Source organism: Erinaceus europaeus, chromosome 1, assembly GCF_950295315.1.
Source record: "Erinaceus europaeus chromosome 1, mEriEur2.1, whole genome shotgun sequence".
In the NCBI taxonomy this organism is placed as follows: Eukaryota; Metazoa; Chordata; class Mammalia; order Eulipotyphla; family Erinaceidae; genus Erinaceus; species Erinaceus europaeus.
Genome location: NC_080162.1, coordinates 69811204 through 69831489, shown reverse-complemented (window position 1 = coordinate 69831489; position 20286 = coordinate 69811204). Strand labels below are relative to the sequence as shown.

General features: G+C 44.0%; 1 protein-coding gene across 2 annotated transcripts in view; it reads right to left on the bottom strand.

The window, feature by feature from the left end:
- Positions 1-619: 619 nt before the first annotated feature.
- SLC23A2 (solute carrier family 23 member 2) overlaps positions 620-20286 on the bottom strand; it is a 155246-nt gene continuing 135579 nt past the window's right edge. For both annotated transcript variants that reach the window (XM_060186733.1, XM_007539560.3), the window contains 5 exons: positions 18377-18482; positions 11559-11688; positions 10838-10975; positions 8742-8837; positions 620-5489 (listed from right to left, as the gene is read on the bottom strand). In XM_060186733.1, coding sequence (XP_060042716.1) covers positions 5266-5489; positions 8742-8837; positions 10838-10975; positions 11559-11688; positions 18377-18482 — 694 coding nt within the window. In that variant the 3' untranslated portion in view covers positions 620-5265. The remainder of the gene's footprint in view (positions 5490-8741; positions 8838-10837; positions 10976-11558; positions 11689-18376; positions 18483-20286) is intronic.

Below are 20286 nucleotides of genomic sequence, written 5' to 3'. Positions count from 1 at the left end.
CTGGGCCTTTAAAAGATTTCCAGGCTCCAGAAGTTGTTTACTTAAAAAGACTCTCATAGTGTCACCCCCAAATCCCAGCATGTTCTGACTTAAATACACTCTGGGTCTCACTTGTTGCACCCCCCCACCCCCTGCCTTCTTGAGGAGACCCCCCCCCAACGGGTGTGGATGGGGATGAGGGGGGAGCCAGGGTAGGCTACACTCTGGCTCCTGCTTTCCTGAGTCTCCCAGATACTGGGCAAAGTAACATTTATAAACTAGGGGGAAAAAAATGATTCTATTGAGGGTGGGGGTAAATAGTTTACAGTACGGTTATTGACACATGGGCCCAATTTTTCATCTCCGCATGATGTATCTGCAGAACACTCTCACACCCTACCTAGTTTCCCCTCCACCATCATGCACCAAGACCCCAAAGCCCTCTTACCTGCCCCCCGCCCCCACCAGCCCCACCGCCCAATGCCTCGCTCGCCTCGCTCAGAGTCCTTTGCTCTGGTGCAACACACCAAACTCAGTCCAAGTTTCCTGAAAATTTTGTTAAGACGATTTCCCTTCCTTAAGTATAACTGATTACAGGTTTCTTTAAGATCAGCCAAAAGAGGAGGCGCAGGAACAGCAGCACTGTGTCCAGGAGAGCTTTTATTTGTACGGGACAGTTTTAAAAATACAGAATAAAATAGCTTTATCTCTACTATTATTCACAACATCTGGTCCAAATATTACATATTTTTAAAATACTTAAACGTTTAATGAAGCCATGTTAGAAAAACAATATGAAAATTCTTTTTAAAAACTCCATAAAGTACACATCTCAAAAAACAACCCCACCCCAGATACCCTCGGTATGTAAAATAAAAACGAGCAAACAAAATTCCAGAAGGGTATATAGTCAGAGTCAGTCACAAAAAAAAAAAAAAAAAAAAAAAAAAACAAGGAAAATAGAGGCATCTCTACTGTTTTAAGAACAGTCAGAAGTTTATTAATGGGTCAAAGATTGTTGCAAAGAAACAAAAAAGGGCATTAAAACTTGAAGTGTCAGTAAGATGGCAACATCGGGAAGGGTGTCCTCAGTGCCTGCAAACACACACAGAGCAAGGCTGGAGGTGCTGGGTGGTACTTAATGAGGAGTGACAAAGAGGCACAGTCGAGAACAACCTGAAAGGACAGGAATGCAGGTGAACTTACTTCCTTGCACTAATGGGCTCTAGGAGTCCATAGGCGAAGGCGAACACTGGCCAAACTGTGCATTCTTTTTGCACTACTCTGGCTGTGCCTGTGGGAGTGATGGAGGGTGGGAAATAGCCTATTTGGAGTCCAGATCTTAACGGGATGGAGAGCAACGCATGTGGCACGTGAGAGCTGTCGCTCTTCTCTAAACCCAGGGCTGGTTCCCAGGAGAAGTGGATCGTGCAGATGGTCAGGGACATATCCAGTCACTACCATGGTGCCCAGTAAGTGTGGCTTGGGAGTATACACACATGGGGCTTCCAAGCCACAGCTTCCTCTGGGCGTGGGTGCCTCCATCTCAGTGTCCACCCCAAGCACCACAGCTACCTGCAGGATGTTGCCTCTCTTCTACTAGGGCCAGATGGGTTCTAAAGCAAGGCTTGTGCCACAGCTCACCTTCTATCTGGTCTGGCCACTTTAATGACATCAGTAATATGGAAGATTATGGTTGCCATCTTCAAGTCTAAGCTGCTAATACCAGTATTTCAGCAGGGACATGAATTAAAGACATAACAACTTAGTTCACGGTCATAAAATAAACACATGGGTAAACAAAGTATACACACATACTAGAGATTCATCAATGGAGAAATTCTATCATCGCATGACATTGTCATGAAAATTACATCATTCCCTCCCTGGAAAACTGTGACCATTATCCTGGGTAGAAATGCTATTTTACTATATGGAAAATACTGCAATATTCATGCATAAACTGAATTGTCATCATGAAAATCAGTATTCTACAGTATAAAGCAACTCCTGTATGTGAATTTGTTACCATGAAAATGGGAAACCATTGGGACCCGTGATGCTTCATTCCAGCTGGTCTAGCCACTTGCCTTGATCAAGCACAAGAAAATTAACAAAATGTTAACATCTGAATCCTTTTAAGACAGATTCTGCACCAGTGAATCTAAACTGAATTCCCAAATTGAGAGTGAGACTAACTAGAGATACTTACTATTATTTTGTAAACCATGTTATTTATTTATTTTTAATCACACCCAATACTGAGGTCGCCCTGCCCTCCCTGGCTCCCTCTTCTGTAATACGGTCACCATCTACTGTCCTCATACTCTGTCCTTTTCACATCATGATTTCCAACATAAATGTGAAGATGTGGGCAGGTGGTCACCATTAAAATTGGAGAGTGAATGCCCTGCCTGCAGACATTTACCTCCATAAATGTTAAGCACTCTGTTGACCAAATAAGGTCTGGCAGCTACAGTCCCAGCAATGCATGCCCATGTACATGGGAAATGCAGTCACCCAGGCCCCTATACTCTTCCCCTTCAGATGTGTGCTTAAATGTGGGAAGCAGATAAATATTTGCTAGTCCACTCAACTCAAGAAGGGGTGAGTCTCCCAGGCTGTCCAGAAAATACTAGACTCAGTGGGCCTCCCGTCAGGCTGCTCTCTTTCTTCCCCACCTCCTGTTTTTCTTCTCCTCCTTGGACAGAAAGTTGATACCAACAGAAAAGGAGGGGCAAGAACTTTATTACAGGGAGGAGGTATGGTTACAAGGGCTTCCCTGCATATGCAAATGCCTGCAGAGTATCCCTCAGACCAGCAGACTGAAAAGCTCCCAATAAAGCTAAGAAGGGGCTCCAAGAAGGCAGAAGGGCTCTGGATGTGTGATGCCCACGGCAAGGCAAGTATTTATTGCCCATGCCAAGGGAAGATAGATGCCTGGTCCAAGTTAAGTTGATGGGATCTTACTTACAAATTACTGATGCCTTGCAGACTTTTGTTATTTGGTCCTTCTGCTCAACCAGAGAGCTAGGACACTGCAAATCTCTGGGATGTTTTGATCAGTTTCCCCCCATTTTTTTAAGCAGAGAAATTACAGTTGCAGAGCAAAATACAAAGAGAAGGGACTAAGGGCTGTCCACCATGTGGGCTTACCAGGTAAAGGGATGAAAATACTTAACCCATGTGTTTCTAAAGCAATTATGCTTCAAATACATGTTTTTTAAAAAAGACATAATAAACATACAAAATTAAATGCAATTGAAAATCTAAGGTCTTCACTTAATCTGCAGTAAGATCTTGGCAAAACAATGCAGTGGTTCTGAAGTGTTCTTGCCAGAATAAGCTTTGAAGTTTACTTTCCAGGAGTTGAGAGGGTGGTAGTGATACAATAATGCTGCCAAAGACATCTCAGTGTGGTGAAGCAGAGCCAGCTGCACAGACACAGGAGACAGGAATGACCACTGCCATCTAAGGCTCAACTGGATCAGTGACACCTAAGAAGCACAACCTCCTAGAGTGAGGGTATTGCTTTGCGCCTCAGGCTTTTCGTTTGGCTGAAAATTTTCAAACCAAATTCAACAGAAGTCATTTTTCTGGGTAAGAATTTAGTGTTATTCGCTAGGACTAGGCAGAAGGGCCTGCCAACTGCTTTTCTTACCACTTTCTACCATGATTTAAGAACAGCAGCATGGGGCTAGGGGATCTAATTGTCCTCTGTAAAATAAAGATCTACTGGCCATGCAGCATGGTAACACAGAGAGCTTTTCCTGCTAGCAAACAAAAAACAAAAACAAACAACAACAAACACCTCACAATACAACTGCAGTGATGAAAGTTCCCAGGATGTGGACCATTCGATATGGCAGCTGTTGGTTTCCCAGCTCCCCTTCTTCACAAAACAAATTCACGTAGAACTTAGCCCAAGGTTTCTGGGCCTTAGTAAAGTAGTCAGTTTTGATAAATAGGTTAGGCATTACAGTATTTACACTTTCATGGTATCAAGCAATACAAAACACAACCACAACAATGGTTACTAGCCTTCAAGAGCCATGACAACAAGCTTCCCTGATGGTGTCCACAGCTTTACAAATGCTGGTTCTTCTCCTAATTGGGGGGTAAAGGGTGGGGGTGAGTAATAGGGATGCAAGGGAAGAGGATCACATGGAAAAACACTGATTTTAAAAATATGCTATAGTCAATAACATTAAATAGGAATAAAATCTTGTAATTACAGACATGTGCGACAATAACTGACATCCACATGACAGCAGAGCCAAGACTCCCATCCACATGCGGGGTGCCCCTTACCTGGCACTCTACCCCCTCATACCAGCTAGTAGTGATAATGTCATAAAGTCTCTCAGCTGCTATTTGTTAGAGGAGGAGGAGCAGCAAGTATAAGACGTGCTGACCCCACCTGGATCAGAGTGGCACTGAGAAAGAGCAGTTGAGCATCAGGTACTGATTCCCAACTACTCACTTTCCTCTTAAATCCACCAAACAGATTTTCATTCTAAACAATATTTGTGCAGGCATAGAGGAAGTATGCCATTGTTTCTAATTAGAGCAACAGCCTCCTTCTGAGAGCTTTTGGGAATAGGAATCACACTTGACCAGCTGTGACACTGTGAGGCTACCGGTGCCCTCTGACCAGAAGAGGTCTTGTGCGCACAGAACGAGGTCAAATAAAAAAGCAGGAATAGGGGCTAGGGATGGTGCACTTGGTAGAGCTTACATGTCTTGGTAGAGCATAAAAGGACCAGGTTGGTTCAAGCTCCCAGTCCACACCTGCAGAAAGAAAGCTTCACAGTGAAGTGATGCTGCAGGTGTCTCCCCTTTCCCATTCGGTTTTTCTTTCTATCTATAAAATGAATTAAAAATATAAATTAAAAAATGATTAAAAAAAAAAGGCAGGGACAGAAAGCCCTGGATTATTCTGGAGGCAGCTTTTAGGATGATGGAAAGGCATTGAAAACAAAGAACTACTATCGATCTCAAATGTCCACTCCCACAGGGGGAGAGGAACTTTGAGTTTAGTGACCACAGCCAGCAATGGCCACTCAAAGGCAAAGGGTCAAGGTCTTAAATAAAGAGACAGATGAGACATCATATTAAACACAATCACCACCCACAACAATAACCAAAAAGCTACTTGTTATCTGTCTTAGCTCTGGGGTACAATATGTAAATGCAGATATACAAACATGTATGTTACTGCTTGTTACTCAGCAAGGAACTACAGATACAGGCCCCACTGCAGCCGGGCCACAGGGCAAGCTACAGCTATACCGTGGCCTGCGAGTCTTCATCTGAACTCCGACTCTTCCTGAGGCCTTTCCATGTGTAGCCCACAAAGGTAGGGCTGATGGGTAAGTAGCTGAAGCATCTGAATTTTTTAATAACGTTCATGCCAAATGGCAAATCATAGGATTCCATGCCATCCAGAGACTTGCTCCCTTTGCTCACACCCTTCTTCCATTTCCTGATGCCTCTTTCCTCTGGAGTGCCTGTGGGACATGGAAACACACACACAAACACACACACGGAATGCTTGTTTAGTCTGATATTCTGTCAAAAACTGAAGGTTCCCAACATGCTGTCCCATAGATCAAATCTGACCAGGTGGAAGCAAAGAGCACACTTAAAAAGTGTAGTTGGTGTTCAAACGAGAACTCTATGAATCACTAGTGCCCACACACAATAGATGAGGCATTACAATATTTACACTTTCATGGTATCCAGTGACCCATTTTTCCTATCCCCTCCCAACAACAACGAGAGACACACTCAGTTAAACACACAGAGTACAAAGTGCAAGGCCTCACACAAGGATCCAGGTTCAAGACCCCCGCTCCCCACTTGCAGAGGGAAACTTCACCAGCCGCAAAGCAGGTCTGCAGGTATTTCCCTATCTCCTCTGCCCCTTCTCAATTTCTCTCAATCCTATCCAATAAAATGGGGGCGGGGGGCAGAAGCAGTGGATTCGTAGTGCCGGCACTGACTCCGAGAAATAGCCCTGGAGGCGAGGGGTGGGCTGGGGAGGGGGAGGCTCTCCTAAATGCAAAACTGATCCTGAAAATGAAGTCCAGAATCTTTTCTTTTCACCCCCTCCCCCAGGGTTATTGATGGGGCTCAGTGCCTGAACTACAATCCACTGCTCCTGGAGGCTATTTTTTCCCTTTTGGTGCCCTTGTTGTTTATCATTGTTGTTGTTGTTATTATTACTGTCATTGCTGTTGGATAGGACAGAGAGAAATTGAGAGCATAGGGGAAGACAGAGAGGGGGAGAGAAAGAAAGACATCTGCAGACCTGCTTTACCGCTTGTGAAGCGACCTCCCTGCAGGTGAGGAGCTGGGGGCTCAAACCAGGATCCCTACAGCGGTCTGTGCCCTTTGGGCCATGTGTACTTAACCTGCTGCGCTACCGTCCGACCCCCAAAGTCCAGAATCTTATTACATCTTATGCCTCTACTACCTGGTCACTGTATGCATGAACCCACTACACACATACAAGGAGCAGTGTTACACTGTCCTGTTCTATTAGTGTGTATGGTAAGTGTGTGCATGTGTTGGGGGAGGGGGGTATTTGTCATGTTGTCCCCACTGGCCATCCTGTGATGAATGTGTGTTTAACACTCTGCATCCGTGGACACGGGTTAAGGAGGAAAATCTGGCATACAACTCCTGGATGGCTGTTCACATAGCTCCATGAGAGACGCCTGGGGAATGAGTCTGAGTCTACAGTGCTGCACACAGGAAGCTCGTTATTTTCTTACATCTCAGCTACGCCCTCCCATGGGCATTTCAGCAACAACACTGAGTTTAATTTCCGTTTGAATAGCTCCTGTGCCTCTCAATTACTTCTCAGGAGAGTAAGAGAATGTCAGATTTATGAGTGTCAACCAATTTATGCACATGATTCTTCTCTGCCTGGTCTCTTCTTGAGCCTTTTTTGGAGATGGGCTGGTTTTGGGGGGGAGAACCACAATAAAACTTCCAAGCCCAAGAATAGACATCACCCTTCCTTAAAAGCAGATAGCCACTGCATCCACGGCTGCATCACACGCTGACACACAGCGGCTTCCCTGGGAAGCTAGCAAGGACATCAGCACATACTAGTCTGTTACCCAGCACCTGGCACACGGGGCCTCCCAAATAACCCCAATGCATCAAGGGTTATGGGCGTCCAACCTGCACGTATCTGTCAGTGGTTGATTTTGGCAGCAGACTGAGTTTACCATAATGTCTTTTAGTCTTAACTGGGGTCCTGCCTTTGGAACAACCTATTTAAAGGACAAACTCCCCAAAGAGAAATACTGGAGGCTGTTGCCAGCTGGCCGAGGGAAGTGTGTGAACCCAAGTGCAGCGCACCTAGGAGAAGGCAGGCAGCCTGCAGCACACCCAAGGCATCTCACTGTTGTTTTGCTGCTTTTTTTTTTCTTCATGTTTTATTTGTGATTCATAGTAGGCTACATGATTGTAAGATTACTGTGCAGAGTTCCACATCACACCCAAAGTTGTGTCCCCACCCTCTACCTCCCTAAGATAACCACAAGTCTTAGAAACAGTTTGCTTGCTTCCGGTTTTTTTTCCTTTCCAAATTTATTTACTTATTCTGCCTCCAGGGTTATCGCTGGGGTTCGCTGCCTACACTATGAATCCACTGCTCCTGGTGGCTATCTTTTTTTCCACTGCTATTGTTGCTGTTGCTACTATTGTTGTTATTGTTGGATAGGAGAGAAAGAAATTGAAAGAGATGGGGAAGACAGAGAGGGGAAGAGAAAGATAAGACACTTGCTTCAACGCTTATGAAGTGGACCCCCCTGCAGGTGGGGAGACAGGAGCTCAAACTGGGATCCTCGTGCCTGTCCTAGTGCTTCGCACTATGTGCACTTAACCCAGTGTCAGTCCCCTTTTCCCTCCTTTTTAAGTTCATGTAAATCAGATATCTAGGTTCCACACATGAATGAAACCATCTGGTAGTTGATTTTCATCTCTTATTTTGTTAAGCATAGTCAACTCCAGTTCTGTCCATTCTGTCCCAAAGAACACAATACCATCATTTTTGATGGCAGAGTAGTATTGCATGGGGTATATATATATATCCCATAACTTCTTTAGCTTTACTGCTTTTTCTAAAAACACAGTGGCCCTCCTCTCCCCTTCCCCCAGCCCTTATCCATGGATTCACTTTCTATAGTTTCAGCTGCCCATACTCAACTTCAACTGTGGCTCAAAATATTATGTACAAAAAGATACTGAGAGAGGGGTCAGGTGGTGGCGCACTTGGTTGAGCACACACGTTACAAAAAGATAGAGAGACACCCCACATCCATGTAACTTTATAGTATATTATCACTGGTTTATCACTGATTATTTATTGTTCATCGTTTACTGTGCTCAATTTACAAACTGGGTTTTGTCATAAGTATGTATGTTTAAAAAAAAACAATATATTCAGGATTAGATACTATCTAGTTTCAGAAATCCACTGGGATTCTTAGAATGCATCCTTTGGGTAAGGCTTCTACTTTAATTTATCAAGGATCGGAGAAAAAAAAATAGCAGGCTGTCTAGCAAGTCAGCAGTTCATAAAAGGAGGTTGGGAATGTCCTTGAGCTACAAAGGAAAGCTTTAAAACCAGTAATGACTTTGAACTGATTTACTATGTCTGAATAGCTTATTTATTTGGCCAGAAAGAAAAAAAGGCGGGGGGTAGCTTAGATATGTAATAAGCATGCCTGAGATGTACCACGTACCTGGAATGGTGTTATCCAAAATAAAAGCTACACAACCTCCTACAAACATAGCAGTTGTGAGAAGAACATTCAACACCTGGTCGATTCCACTTATCCCTAGAAAAAAGAACACAGTGAAAAGGTGGCTGCCATAGGCAGGACAGCCTGCTTTTGACTCAGAAAGGAGCACTGGAGTGAGTTCCCAGTCAGCCCCGTGCATGAGGTATGCAGTTCACCAAATCAGTAGGATCCTCAACAGAAAATAAAAGTTGTTGGTATGTATATGGAGAAATAGAGACCCACATTTATAGCTGATGGAAATGTAAAGCTGTTTGCTGTGGGGAAGTTTGGTGGTTCTTCAAAAAGCTGAGCATATAATTACTATATGACCCAGCAACATGGGGTAGGCACAAAAGAAATGAAAACAAGTACTCAGTCAGTTCTCATTATTGGCAGATTCCATATCTGTGAATTTACTTACATACTAGAGTTTATTTATAGCACTCCCAGTCATTCACAGACATGTTTAACATGCATATTCCCACCTGAAGTCAAACAAGGTGATATACCCTGCCATTTTATTACAGTAGTCATACTGTGTTTAGCATTCCACAGTACTGCATTTTTGCACTTTTTTTGTTGTTGTTGCTGATTCTACTATTTAAAATGGCCTATGTACTATCTAGTGTTCCTAACTGAAAGGTTCTAATGAATGTTCCCTATAGAAAAGAATGTGTGTTAGATGAGCTTCACTCAGACATGAGTTACAGTGCTATTGGTATTTGCTAATTTCATATTCACAGTGTCGTTACAAACTACAACTACCACGAATAAGAGCTGACTATACCTGCATGCTTAGGTTTACAGTAATATAGAGGTCACATACTACAAGAATTCATTTATATGAAATATTTGGAACTGCAATCTAGTGGTGGCACAGTGGATTGAGCCTTGGACTCTTGAGCACGAGGTCCCAACTTGATCCCTGGTGTTGCATGTGCCAGACTGGTGCTCTGACTCTCTTTCTCATTCAAAGGACGGAGAAAAATAAATAAATAAATAAATAATCTTTCCAGAAATTGTGGAGTAATGCAGGTGTGGCAAAATCCTGGTGCACCAAAACAAAGGTAAAAAAAAAGTCAGCTATAAAAAGTATTTAAGATGTTTTCCTTTTCTGTGTTCTTCCTAACACTGAGATAGTGAAATAAAAGGAGTTAAAAGGATCACTTAAACTTGAATAAAAAGCAGCTACAATGCCAGTAGAAAAAGCATGTATTTCAACGTCTATAAGGCTGAGTCTCAAGAAATTTTATACACAACCATCTTTCTTTAAAAAAAAAAAAAAAAATTTTTTTTTGCCTCTAGGGTTATCACTGGGGCACAGTGCCTGCACTACGAATCCACTGCTCCTAGAGGCCATTTTTCCTCCTTTAGTTGCCTTTTTTTTTTTTATCATTGTTGTGGTTATTATTATTGCTGCTGTTGTTGCTGTCGTTGGATAGGACAGAAATGGAGAGAGGAGGGGAAGACAGAGAGGGAGAGAGAAAGACAAGACACCTGCAGAACTGCTTCACTGGTTGTGAAGTGACTCCCCTGCAGGTGGGGAGCCAGGGGTCCGGACAGCTTAACCTGTTGCTCTTCTGCCTGGTCCCCCTTTTAAAATTTTATGAATTATTGAATAGAGACAGAGAGAAATTGAGAGGGGAGGGGGAGACAGAGAGACAACTAACTGCAGCTCTACTTTACTGCTTGTGATGTGTCTTCCCCCTCTCCCCCAGCAGGTAGGGACCTGAGGCTTGAACTTGGGTCCTTGCGCACTGTAATATGTGCACTTAACCAGGTGTGTCACCATCTGGCCCCAAGAAATTTTATATTTCAGTAAAGCACTAGTATAAGAAATTGAAAGAATTCAAACAGAGACATTTTCCTAAAGGAGCCCCATGAAAACAATGAGATCTTAGCAAGTACAGGCATTATGTGCAGATAAACAGAAGCCAAGCGAAATCCATAGGCAAACGTTCCCCAAAACAATTCCTAAAGTCACAGAATCCCGTCCAGCTGGTGATGAGCAGCTTTAAAACCCCCCAACCCCTGATTAATAGCCTGATTTTCCTTACCTGTGACAAGAGGGTTCTGTCTGAGGTAACTTGGAAGGACAAGCCCAAAGAAGATTGAGAAACCAAGCACAAAGAGGTTCCGGGAAGAATTCAAATCAATGAACTGCAGGTTGGAGAGTCCAACGGCTGTGATCATTCCTTAAGAAGAAAAATATGAGATTGTAAGTTCTTCTGATCTCATCTTAGGCCTGAAAGACAGAAAATTCACAGAAGACACACTCCCTATCGTGTCTTCTTTCTGTCCCATCAAAAACAATTTAGAGAGCAGAGAAGCAATAGGGTAGGGGCCAACATGTGACCTTAGGTCTCTGACCCAAATGACCACTATGGGGGTTGAAACATGACACTATGTTCTAACCAATCAAGAAACTAAGGGTATTGAGTTCCCCTTAAAATATCTATGCAAACATTTCAACTAATTTGGGAAACCTACTCAAATACCTGGTTTCTGATGATCACCAATGGATATATAGAGATCAAGCCAAGTCTCATGATAAAAAACAGTCAGTTTCAAATAGTCCACTCACTGGGGAAGGTATCTGAGTGAAATCAAAGCTCTCTTTAACACACCCTACACCCCCTCTCCTTTCCATCTCCCCTTCCTCTCAATTTCTATAAATAAGTAAATGAAATAAATTCACTGTTATTTTCAATCTTGCTAAAGGGATTCACAAGCAAATATGAAGGAAAATGAGCCTGTGTCATGGAAATGGGGTTTTACCGAAGAGAGTACAGAAGAGGGCGCCAAGCACTGGATCTGGGAGAGAGGCGAAGAGGGCGCTGAACTTTCCAATCATGCCCAGACCAAGCATGAGGGCTGCTCCGTACTGAATCACTCGGCGACTGCCAACCTGCAGGAAATGCGGGGACCAAGTGCTCAACAGGAGATCTCCACACAAGTCCCACCCCAGGGTAAATGTGACAAAATCTAGATAATTGTGACACTGTTAGCGAGAGAGCTCAGTTTCATTTCACATTGTGGGCTGAACTCAACACACAATTACTATAAAGATACCCAGAGTTAAAACAAACAAACAAACAAACAAAAAACCCCTCTCCACCACCTTTTCTTCCTGTCAGTCAGCTGACTCCTCTGTTCCCCTGAACTGTGGGGTCTCTGTTGGCTCAGCTTTTGCTGCTCTGAGCATCGATGATGTCACTGCAGCACACACCTGCTCCTGCACTTGGCTCCTGGGTTTGACTGTCTACAATCAGAGTGAACTTCTAGTGATTAAGTGTAACTGCTACATACACTTTGTCCCTGCTTCTCTCATTTCGGCACCCTAAATCAAACGCCCCCCACCCCAGCTAAATATTTCTATAACTTCCTCCCCTCTTGGTAGCTTGCCCATGAGGTGGTGCAGTACAGAGGTCAGAAAGTGCAGAACTTTGGAGCCAAGATTCCTGGCTCCCTTCTCTACTCCACCTCTAACCACATGTGAATGGCATTAGCCTCTCTGGGTGGCAGGATCCTTGTTTTCTAGAATAACCTGGTGGTTTTGCTTTGGGGATTAAATGAGATGAGATGTGTGAAGCAGTCTGATCAGCTCCTGGCAAGCAAGAGGCTATCTGATAGCTGCCCACCTGGGTTTGCCTGCCTCTGCCCTGCCTACATATCCTCTAGTGTGGTAGAGCTCAGTCCCTTGCCTAGGTGCCCTGGCACGCATGAAATATAACTCACTTCTCAGTTTCTCTTCAAGAAAGTTACTCCCACCAGCAAGCTCTCTGCTCTGAGCCCAGCCCAGCCCAGTCCGGCTGGAGGTTCACCACCTGTTCTCCAGAGTGTATCAAGCATGCCCAGGAATGCCATTTTCCTAACCCCCTTCTGGCCAGTACAGACGCATCATGCAAAATAATATCCAAATGACTCTCACCCTGGAGTCAAGGTGTTCTAATTCCAGTAAGTGGCTTCCCCTTTGCTTGGCCTCTTTCCCCTGTGCATGTCCCATGTGATCACATCTACGTGCTAAGCCTGCCCTCAGCTTCTAAATGCTTCCACTAGCCTACTGTTACCAGGTAGTAGGACATGGAGTTCTTAAGAGTTACTGTTAAAGAGTTAAGTGCACTTAAGAGTTCTGCACTGCAGTCCCTGAGCTGTGCCATTTCTTCCCTGGAAAATATTCCAAGGATATACATTGGGTAAGAAAAGGCTGCAGGAATGTTTGGGAGAGTATCCTCAGGCTTTAAACAGAAAACTGTTGGATGCAGGGAGTTCAAGTTAATTTAAGCAAAATGTGAGATTCAGCCCCTCGGTTGTACTAGTCAAGTGCTCAGTGGGCACACTTCTCCGGGGGTACCCACATGTCAGATGGGGCCTATGGACAACATTCCCACCACTGCTTGGGCTTCTCATAGACAGAGTTGGTCTAGCGCTTCCAGAAGACCCAAGAGACCAACTGGTTAAGAATCAGTCCAATGTTTTACTAGCCAATATTGAATTGACCACCCGGACTGCATATATCTGAGCACACCCTGGAGGCCATGCTCTGTAGTTCCAAAATTCATGCAAACTGGAGAGCAGAGCAGAAAGCAAGATTGATGCTTCACTGTATTAAGGCTTTTGCATTTATAGATGGATCTTTTCCAAAGTTCTCTGTCTTCCTGCCTCATAAAGTCTTAGAGACAGTTTGTGGTTTGGCTACTTTCCTCCCGCCCCAATTTCATGTGTTTCAATTCTCCATATTCTACATATGAGTAAAACTAGCCAGCTGTTGTCTTTTGCCTTATTGCAGTAAACACAATCACCTCCAGTTCCATCTATTTGGTCCCAAATTACACAACTTTGGTGGTGGGTCTGCTGTGGAACTACACAACTGTAACTTAAAAACCTTGTAAACCCCTATTAAATCACAAATATAAATAATCAAATAAATAAATATGGTCCGGGTGGTGGCAAACCTGATTGAATGCATGGGTTACCATGCATAAGGACAGGGGTTCAGGTGGAGGGAAGCTTCACAAGTGGTGAAGCAGTGCTGCAGGTCTCTTTCCCTCTCTCTCTCTCTCTCTCTCCCTTCTCAATTCCTGTCCTATCAGATAAAGAAAAGTAATATGAAAAATTAAAGTAAAATAATATAAATAAATCAATCTTTTCCAGCAAAAATAACTTACAATGTGAGAACATATAAAATGCATGTAGGGGTGGGGGGATAGATAAGAAGATAAGTGGAAAGCATTATATTCAAGCAACTGTGCTGTTACGATTGATTTTTCTTTATGGGGGTTAATAGGTTACAGTAGACAGTGAAATACAGTAGTTGGTACATGTATAACATTTCTCAGTTTTCCATATAACATTCTAACTCCCCACCTAGGTCCTCCTCTGCCATCATGTTCCAGGACCTGAACATACCCCCCTCCCACCCCAGAGTCCCTTATTTTGGTGCATTACACCAGCTGTTACTACTGTTATGCTAAATGGGAGCCTAGTAGGGAGAGAAACTATGAGGAGTCAGAGGGTTCCCTGGAGATGGTCCTGAGTGGTGAGCAAGAGTTTAGTGGAGGAGAAGCATCAAGGCAGAAGGAACTGCTTGTGCAAAGACCACCCCTTAGCAGGGTCAGTCCTGTTAGGCATGCAGTATGGTGGGTCAGGCTGTCCCAGGGAGGCCTAAACAGTAACTCTTACATGTATAGAAGGCTGATAAGCACCCCCCCCATTTTTTTTTTTTTAGTTATCTTTAGCCATTAAAAAAAGGCCATTTTCTTCAATGAACATTAACTGAGTATCCATTGTTTCTTTCTGCTCTGAATACTAAAGACAGTTGTAAAATCCCAGGCCTCCTGCTGTCCACTCCTTGTAATCTCCTCTCTGAGCTCTGACTCAGGTTCTGCCTTTGGGGCCACTGACTGCACTTTGACTTTCCAGTCTTCAATAGTCTGGATATCAAAGCTGCGTCTCAAGATAACCACTAGAGAGATATGAACAACCAGGGAGATGGTGTTTCCTCTGTTTCTAGAAATAATCTTAGGTGTGGTCTGGGAGGTGGCACAGTGAATAAAAGCACTGTACTTTCAAGCATAAGGTCCTGAGTTCAATGCCAGGCAGCACATGTACCTGAGTGATATCTGGTTCTTTCTCTCCTCCTATCTTTCTTAATAAATATATAAAATCTTTAAAAAGTAATCTTAGGGCTAAATATCATAATACATACCATCATGTTATTAATCACAGTATTTTGTAAACTCTCTTTGTAGACATGGGCATAGAGACTTAGGGAGGAGATATGACTTGTCCATGGTCAACACGGGGAGAAAGTGATGGAGCCAGGGTTGGAGTTCAGAGCCACCTTGCCACCATGCCATGGCGCTCCACAGAGAAGCCCTGCATGTGGAATCCAACTCCTCAGAACTCAAGAACACTTAATACTGTATTTTACTGTTGGCTATAATTCACTAATCCACAAACAAAGGGGGGAGAAAGGGGAAGTGGGAAGAGAGCAGCCTTTGCTCTGAGTCAAACAATCTGAAATGTTCATATGTGTATGTGGAATACCATGACTGGATAAAAGACAGCAGTTATTACAGTTGTCGGGAAATGGAGGTGGACTTATTGGAAAATCCAGAGATCACTTAGAAGCTTGACCCAATGGCCCAGACCTGTGCTGTCCAACAGAAATTTCTACAATGATGGAAATGTTATATATTTGCTGTTCTTTGAGGTCACAAGCCACATCTGCTGTCCTTTGCAGTCACTAACCACTGAGTCCTTGAAATGTGGTGTGACTGAGGAACTGTGTTTTTTAACTACCGTAAACTTGAGTCACATGCAGCTACTAACCACTGAGCAACACAGATTAAACATCAGCAGATTTCAGACCTGACTTTTACTCAGAAAGCTGATCTGTCCCAAGTTCTCCAGCTTGACAGTGGGCAGAACACAGTCTAGAACTTCTGCTTCCTTTTTCCTAGACAGGGTTCTTGCATCAGTATCTGGCTCAGGCCACAGAAAATTTTCTGCAGCAAGTGGACTGTTCCCACCTGAACACACCTGAATAAATGGCCTGATTATGCCCTCTTGACTCAGGGCAATAAAAACCTATTCCAGGGCTGACACAGCTCTTGAATGGATGATACTTTTGCCTAGGGGAGGTAGAGCAGAAAGGGATTCACAGGGTAAATGAATTAGCTCATTGAAGAAGTGCTGGCAGGGGGCATTTTCAGAAAAAGCTGGCACCATTCAAATTGTAATAAAGATAATTACTCCCCAAACCACCCTAGTCATAGTTTGAATGAAACCTCAAGGAGTATCCACGTTCACTCCCTGCAGTGGCTCCCAGGTTAAGTTACCTGGCGATATGTTTTTAAATGAGCACAGAGAGGGAGCTGGCTTGTTAAACAGTTTCCCCTAAGAATCCCTTCATCTCCAACAAATTTTACTGTCATTTTGGATCAAATAACAAGTTGATAGTTCAGGGTGGGGGAGATAGCATAATGGTTATGCAAGGAGACTCTCAAGCCTGAGGCTTTGAAATCCCAGGTTCAACCCCCCACATCACCGTAAGCCAGAGCTGAACTGTAAAAACCAAAAACAAACAAACAGCCCCTCCCCCCAAAAAAATCACAAAAAACACAAGTTGACACTTCATGGCAGTAAGCTGGCTGTAGAGCTAAAGGCATATGTGCTGTCCGCTGCCCGTTTGACCTCTCCCTTACCTCTGTGTGAGAAACACCTGCTTCTGCCCAGAGTAGCAGCAGGACCCCGGGGAAGGTCAGGTGCCCATGGAGCAGTCCTCACATTCCATGAACAGAGTGGCAAGTGGAGTTACCAGCACACTGGAACTTGAGCAAGGGCACAACTTGTAGGAAAACCAACTAACTACCTCTCATCTGGCATTGCAGTCAAGATTAACCAAAGTCAGCATCTGGTTTCTTTTTAACCAATTACAGAGGTCAAATGGTTCTAGCAGGCTCTGGCTCACCTCACAGGTTCTCAGGATCCAGGGCTCAGTGAGGGAAATCTGTGACTCACACAGGCTATCATAGTTCAAACAGTTTCTAGCTGCACATATATGACAACCAGAGGCTGAGCTGCATGCCTCAACATCTTGGCAAACAGCCCACTATGGCTCAAGGTAACTGGGACATAGAACGTAGTTGCTAGTAATATATCTGGAAGGCCACAGAGCAGACTCTGGAGGGAAGCTGGATAGTTAGTTATCTGTTTGAAATGGGGTGGGAAGGGGAGGCAAGGAGGGCATAGGCCCAGACCTTGCTTCAACCTGAGGCTGTGGCTCGTTCAATCCACTAACTACACTAGAGAGTTCAGCTGGGAGGGTTCTGTTATTACAGTTCGAAAGCAGTAAAGTTTGTTCTTTATTGTGAGTGGAGAGCTAGTGTCACTTCCTACTAGGTCTTCCCAGGCTCCATCCAGCACACTCCTGACCCCAATGATCTATTCTCATCATCACAGCTGGACTGATCCTTAAAAGAATGACAGTCACTACACCAAGAACACCCCCTTGTCTACTTAGTATCTGATGACCCTGGTGATCAGCAACATGCTGGCCTGCTATTTTTTTTATTCTATTTTCTTGCCAGCAGGGTACTGCTGGGGCTCAGTGAAAGTACTACGAATCCACTGCTCCAGTGGCCATCTTTTTTTTTTTAATTTGATAGGACATATAGAAATTGAGAGAGGTGGAGAAGATAGACAGATAGACAGACAGACAGACAGACAGACAGAGACCTGCAGACCTTCTTCACTGCTCATCAACTGTTCCCCTTTCAGGTGGGGAGTGGGGGCTCAAGCCCAGGTTCTTGCACATGGAAACAATGTATACTCAACCAGTGTGCTCCTACCTGGCCCCTAGTCTGCTCTTGTGACAGAACTTTGCTCTGTCCATCCTTTACCCAAATACTGTTTACCTAGGTACCTGTATGGCTCTCTCCCTCGCTGCAATCTTTGTTCAAGGTCATCTTTTTTTTTAAATTATTTATTTATGAGACAGACAGGAAAAGAGAGAAAGAACCAGACATCACTCTGATACATGTGCTGCCAGGGATTGAACACAGGACCTCATGCTTGAGAGACCAGTGCTTTATCCATTGTGCCACCCCTGGACCACTCAAGGTCATCTTCTCAATGAGGTTTAACCTGATCACCACATTTAATACTTACTCACTTCACTCTGTATCCAAGCACCCCCCCCCCCACGTTTCTATCATATTTGCTGTTCTTCCTGTGTATTTGTCTTCCTCTCCTAGACTGTAAATTCCACAAGGATAAAGATATTCTTTTTTTATGTACTGCTGTGTGTTTCAAGTGCCTGACACAGTTACCTGGCACAGACTCTTAATAAAAATAAAATTAATAAAAATTCGTACATGTGAAGGAATGAGCATTCAGCAGCCCACTTGAGCATCCAAAGATGTTCCAAAACACACTGATGAGTGTGTTTCACTGATGAGAAAAGGGAGGTGGAGGAAGATAACCATGTCAGAATCAGAAGCCTTCCATTTGGAATTTATGGTGATCAGACAAATCAATGAATTGAGTTAATGTTTAGAGGCCCTACCATTTAATTAGAAAAATTACTGTACCTTAGTAATTCCCAAAACTCCAATATTGGGACTGGATGAAGTAGAGCCATTCCCAGTACCAAATATGCCATCCAATACGCAGGAGAGGCCCTCCACAAAAATGCCCCTAAAATATAAATGGAAGAGAGAAACATGCATTCAATGGGAGAAACACCCTGAATTATCCCCAAATGACTATGACTCAAAGGCAGGGCTCACAGACCTGTAGCCTGATACTCCCTGGGTGGGTTAATAACACACACTGGGAGGTTAACCTGGGAGGGTTAGTAATGCAGTCTCAGGTCCCACTCCAGACCTGTTGAAGCAATACTTGCTTTTTCACAGTACTCCTCGTGTTTATTTGATTGTGAGGGGCTCCTGTTTTTAACATTTTAATGGGGGGGGGGGTTGTTAGTAGTTTACAGTACAGGTACTGACAGTGTGGGGACCATTCTTCATTTGTCGGTGGTAGGTGTCTGCAAAACACTCTTGTGCTCAACGTAGGTTGTTTTCTACCATCATGAACCAAGACCCCATCCACTCCCCTAATCCACTCCCTCCCCTTGTTCCCCCAAGTCCTTTGCTCTGTCTTTGTTTCTGAAGTTCTGCCTATGGGAGGTATTCAATCTTCTCTTTCTGGCTCATCTCACTTAACATGATGCCTTCAAGCTAAATCATGTATTATACAAGGCATTAAGAGATTACTCCAAGTGGTCAAGCAGGTGGTACAGTTGCAAGAGTACTGAACCTCAGAGCATGAGATCCTGAATATGATTCCCAGCATCATATGTGCCAGAACGATGCTCTGATTCTCTCTCTCATCCTCTCTCTTACTTAATCTTTATTTTAAAAAATTGCTCCAAAGTAAAAAATTTTCACCAGGAAAAAGAGTCAATTGTTGGGATCTAAGATAGACACAGGTCCATTAACTAATTTGATCTCTTTACTAGTAATAAATAGTTTGGGTATGAAGGAAATGTTTTGTGATTTTATAAATACCGAAACTTTTCAAGAAGATGTTTAAAAAGGATTATATGTAATAGTCAGGGAGGGGGGTCAGGCGGTAGGGCAGCAGGTTAAGTGCACGTGGCGCAGAGCGCAGGGACCGGCGTAAGGATCCCGGTTCGAGCCCCCGGCTCCCCACCTGCGGGGGGGGGGGGGTCGCTTCACAGGTGGTGAAGCAGGTCTGCAGATGTCTATCTTTCTCTCCCCCTCTGTCTTCCCCTCCTCTCTCCATTTCTCTCTGTCCTATCCAACAATGAACAATATCAACATTGACAACAACAATAATAACCACAACAAGGCTGCAACAGCAAGGGCAACAAAAGGGGGGGGGGTGGCCTCCAGGAGCAGTGGATTCATGGTGCAGGCACCAAGCCCAAGCAATGACCCTGGCGGCAAAAAAAAAAAAAAGTCAGGGAGGTGGACAAATTAAAAAACCACAGAACTAGCATATATGAGGCCTCTTAAGTTCAAGCCCTAGCACAATATATACTGCTGTGGTTCCTTTCCATTCAGCAATAAATCATTTTCTTAAAAAGTACATATGGGGTAGGGTAGTGGCACACCCTGTTGAGCACACACATCACCATGTGCAAGGACCCAGGTTCAAGACGGGTCCCCACCTGCAGCAGGGAAGCTTCACAAGTGGTAAGCAATGATGCAGGTGTCTCTAACTCCTCTCCCCTCTCAATTACTCTCTATCCTATCAAGTAAAATACAGAAGGAGGGAGAAAGGGTATATCAAAGGAATTTAATTATCTACAATAGCTTCACTAGAAAAAGCAAAAATCAGGCCTGTAACCTTAATAGAACCAATGTAAGGGATACTAAGACACCAGTCCACTGGGTCTCAGCACAAATCCCTTTCCAGAGGGGCAATGACAGGCTGGAGAAACGGGGGTTAAGGGGTGATCTGGGATACTTTCTCT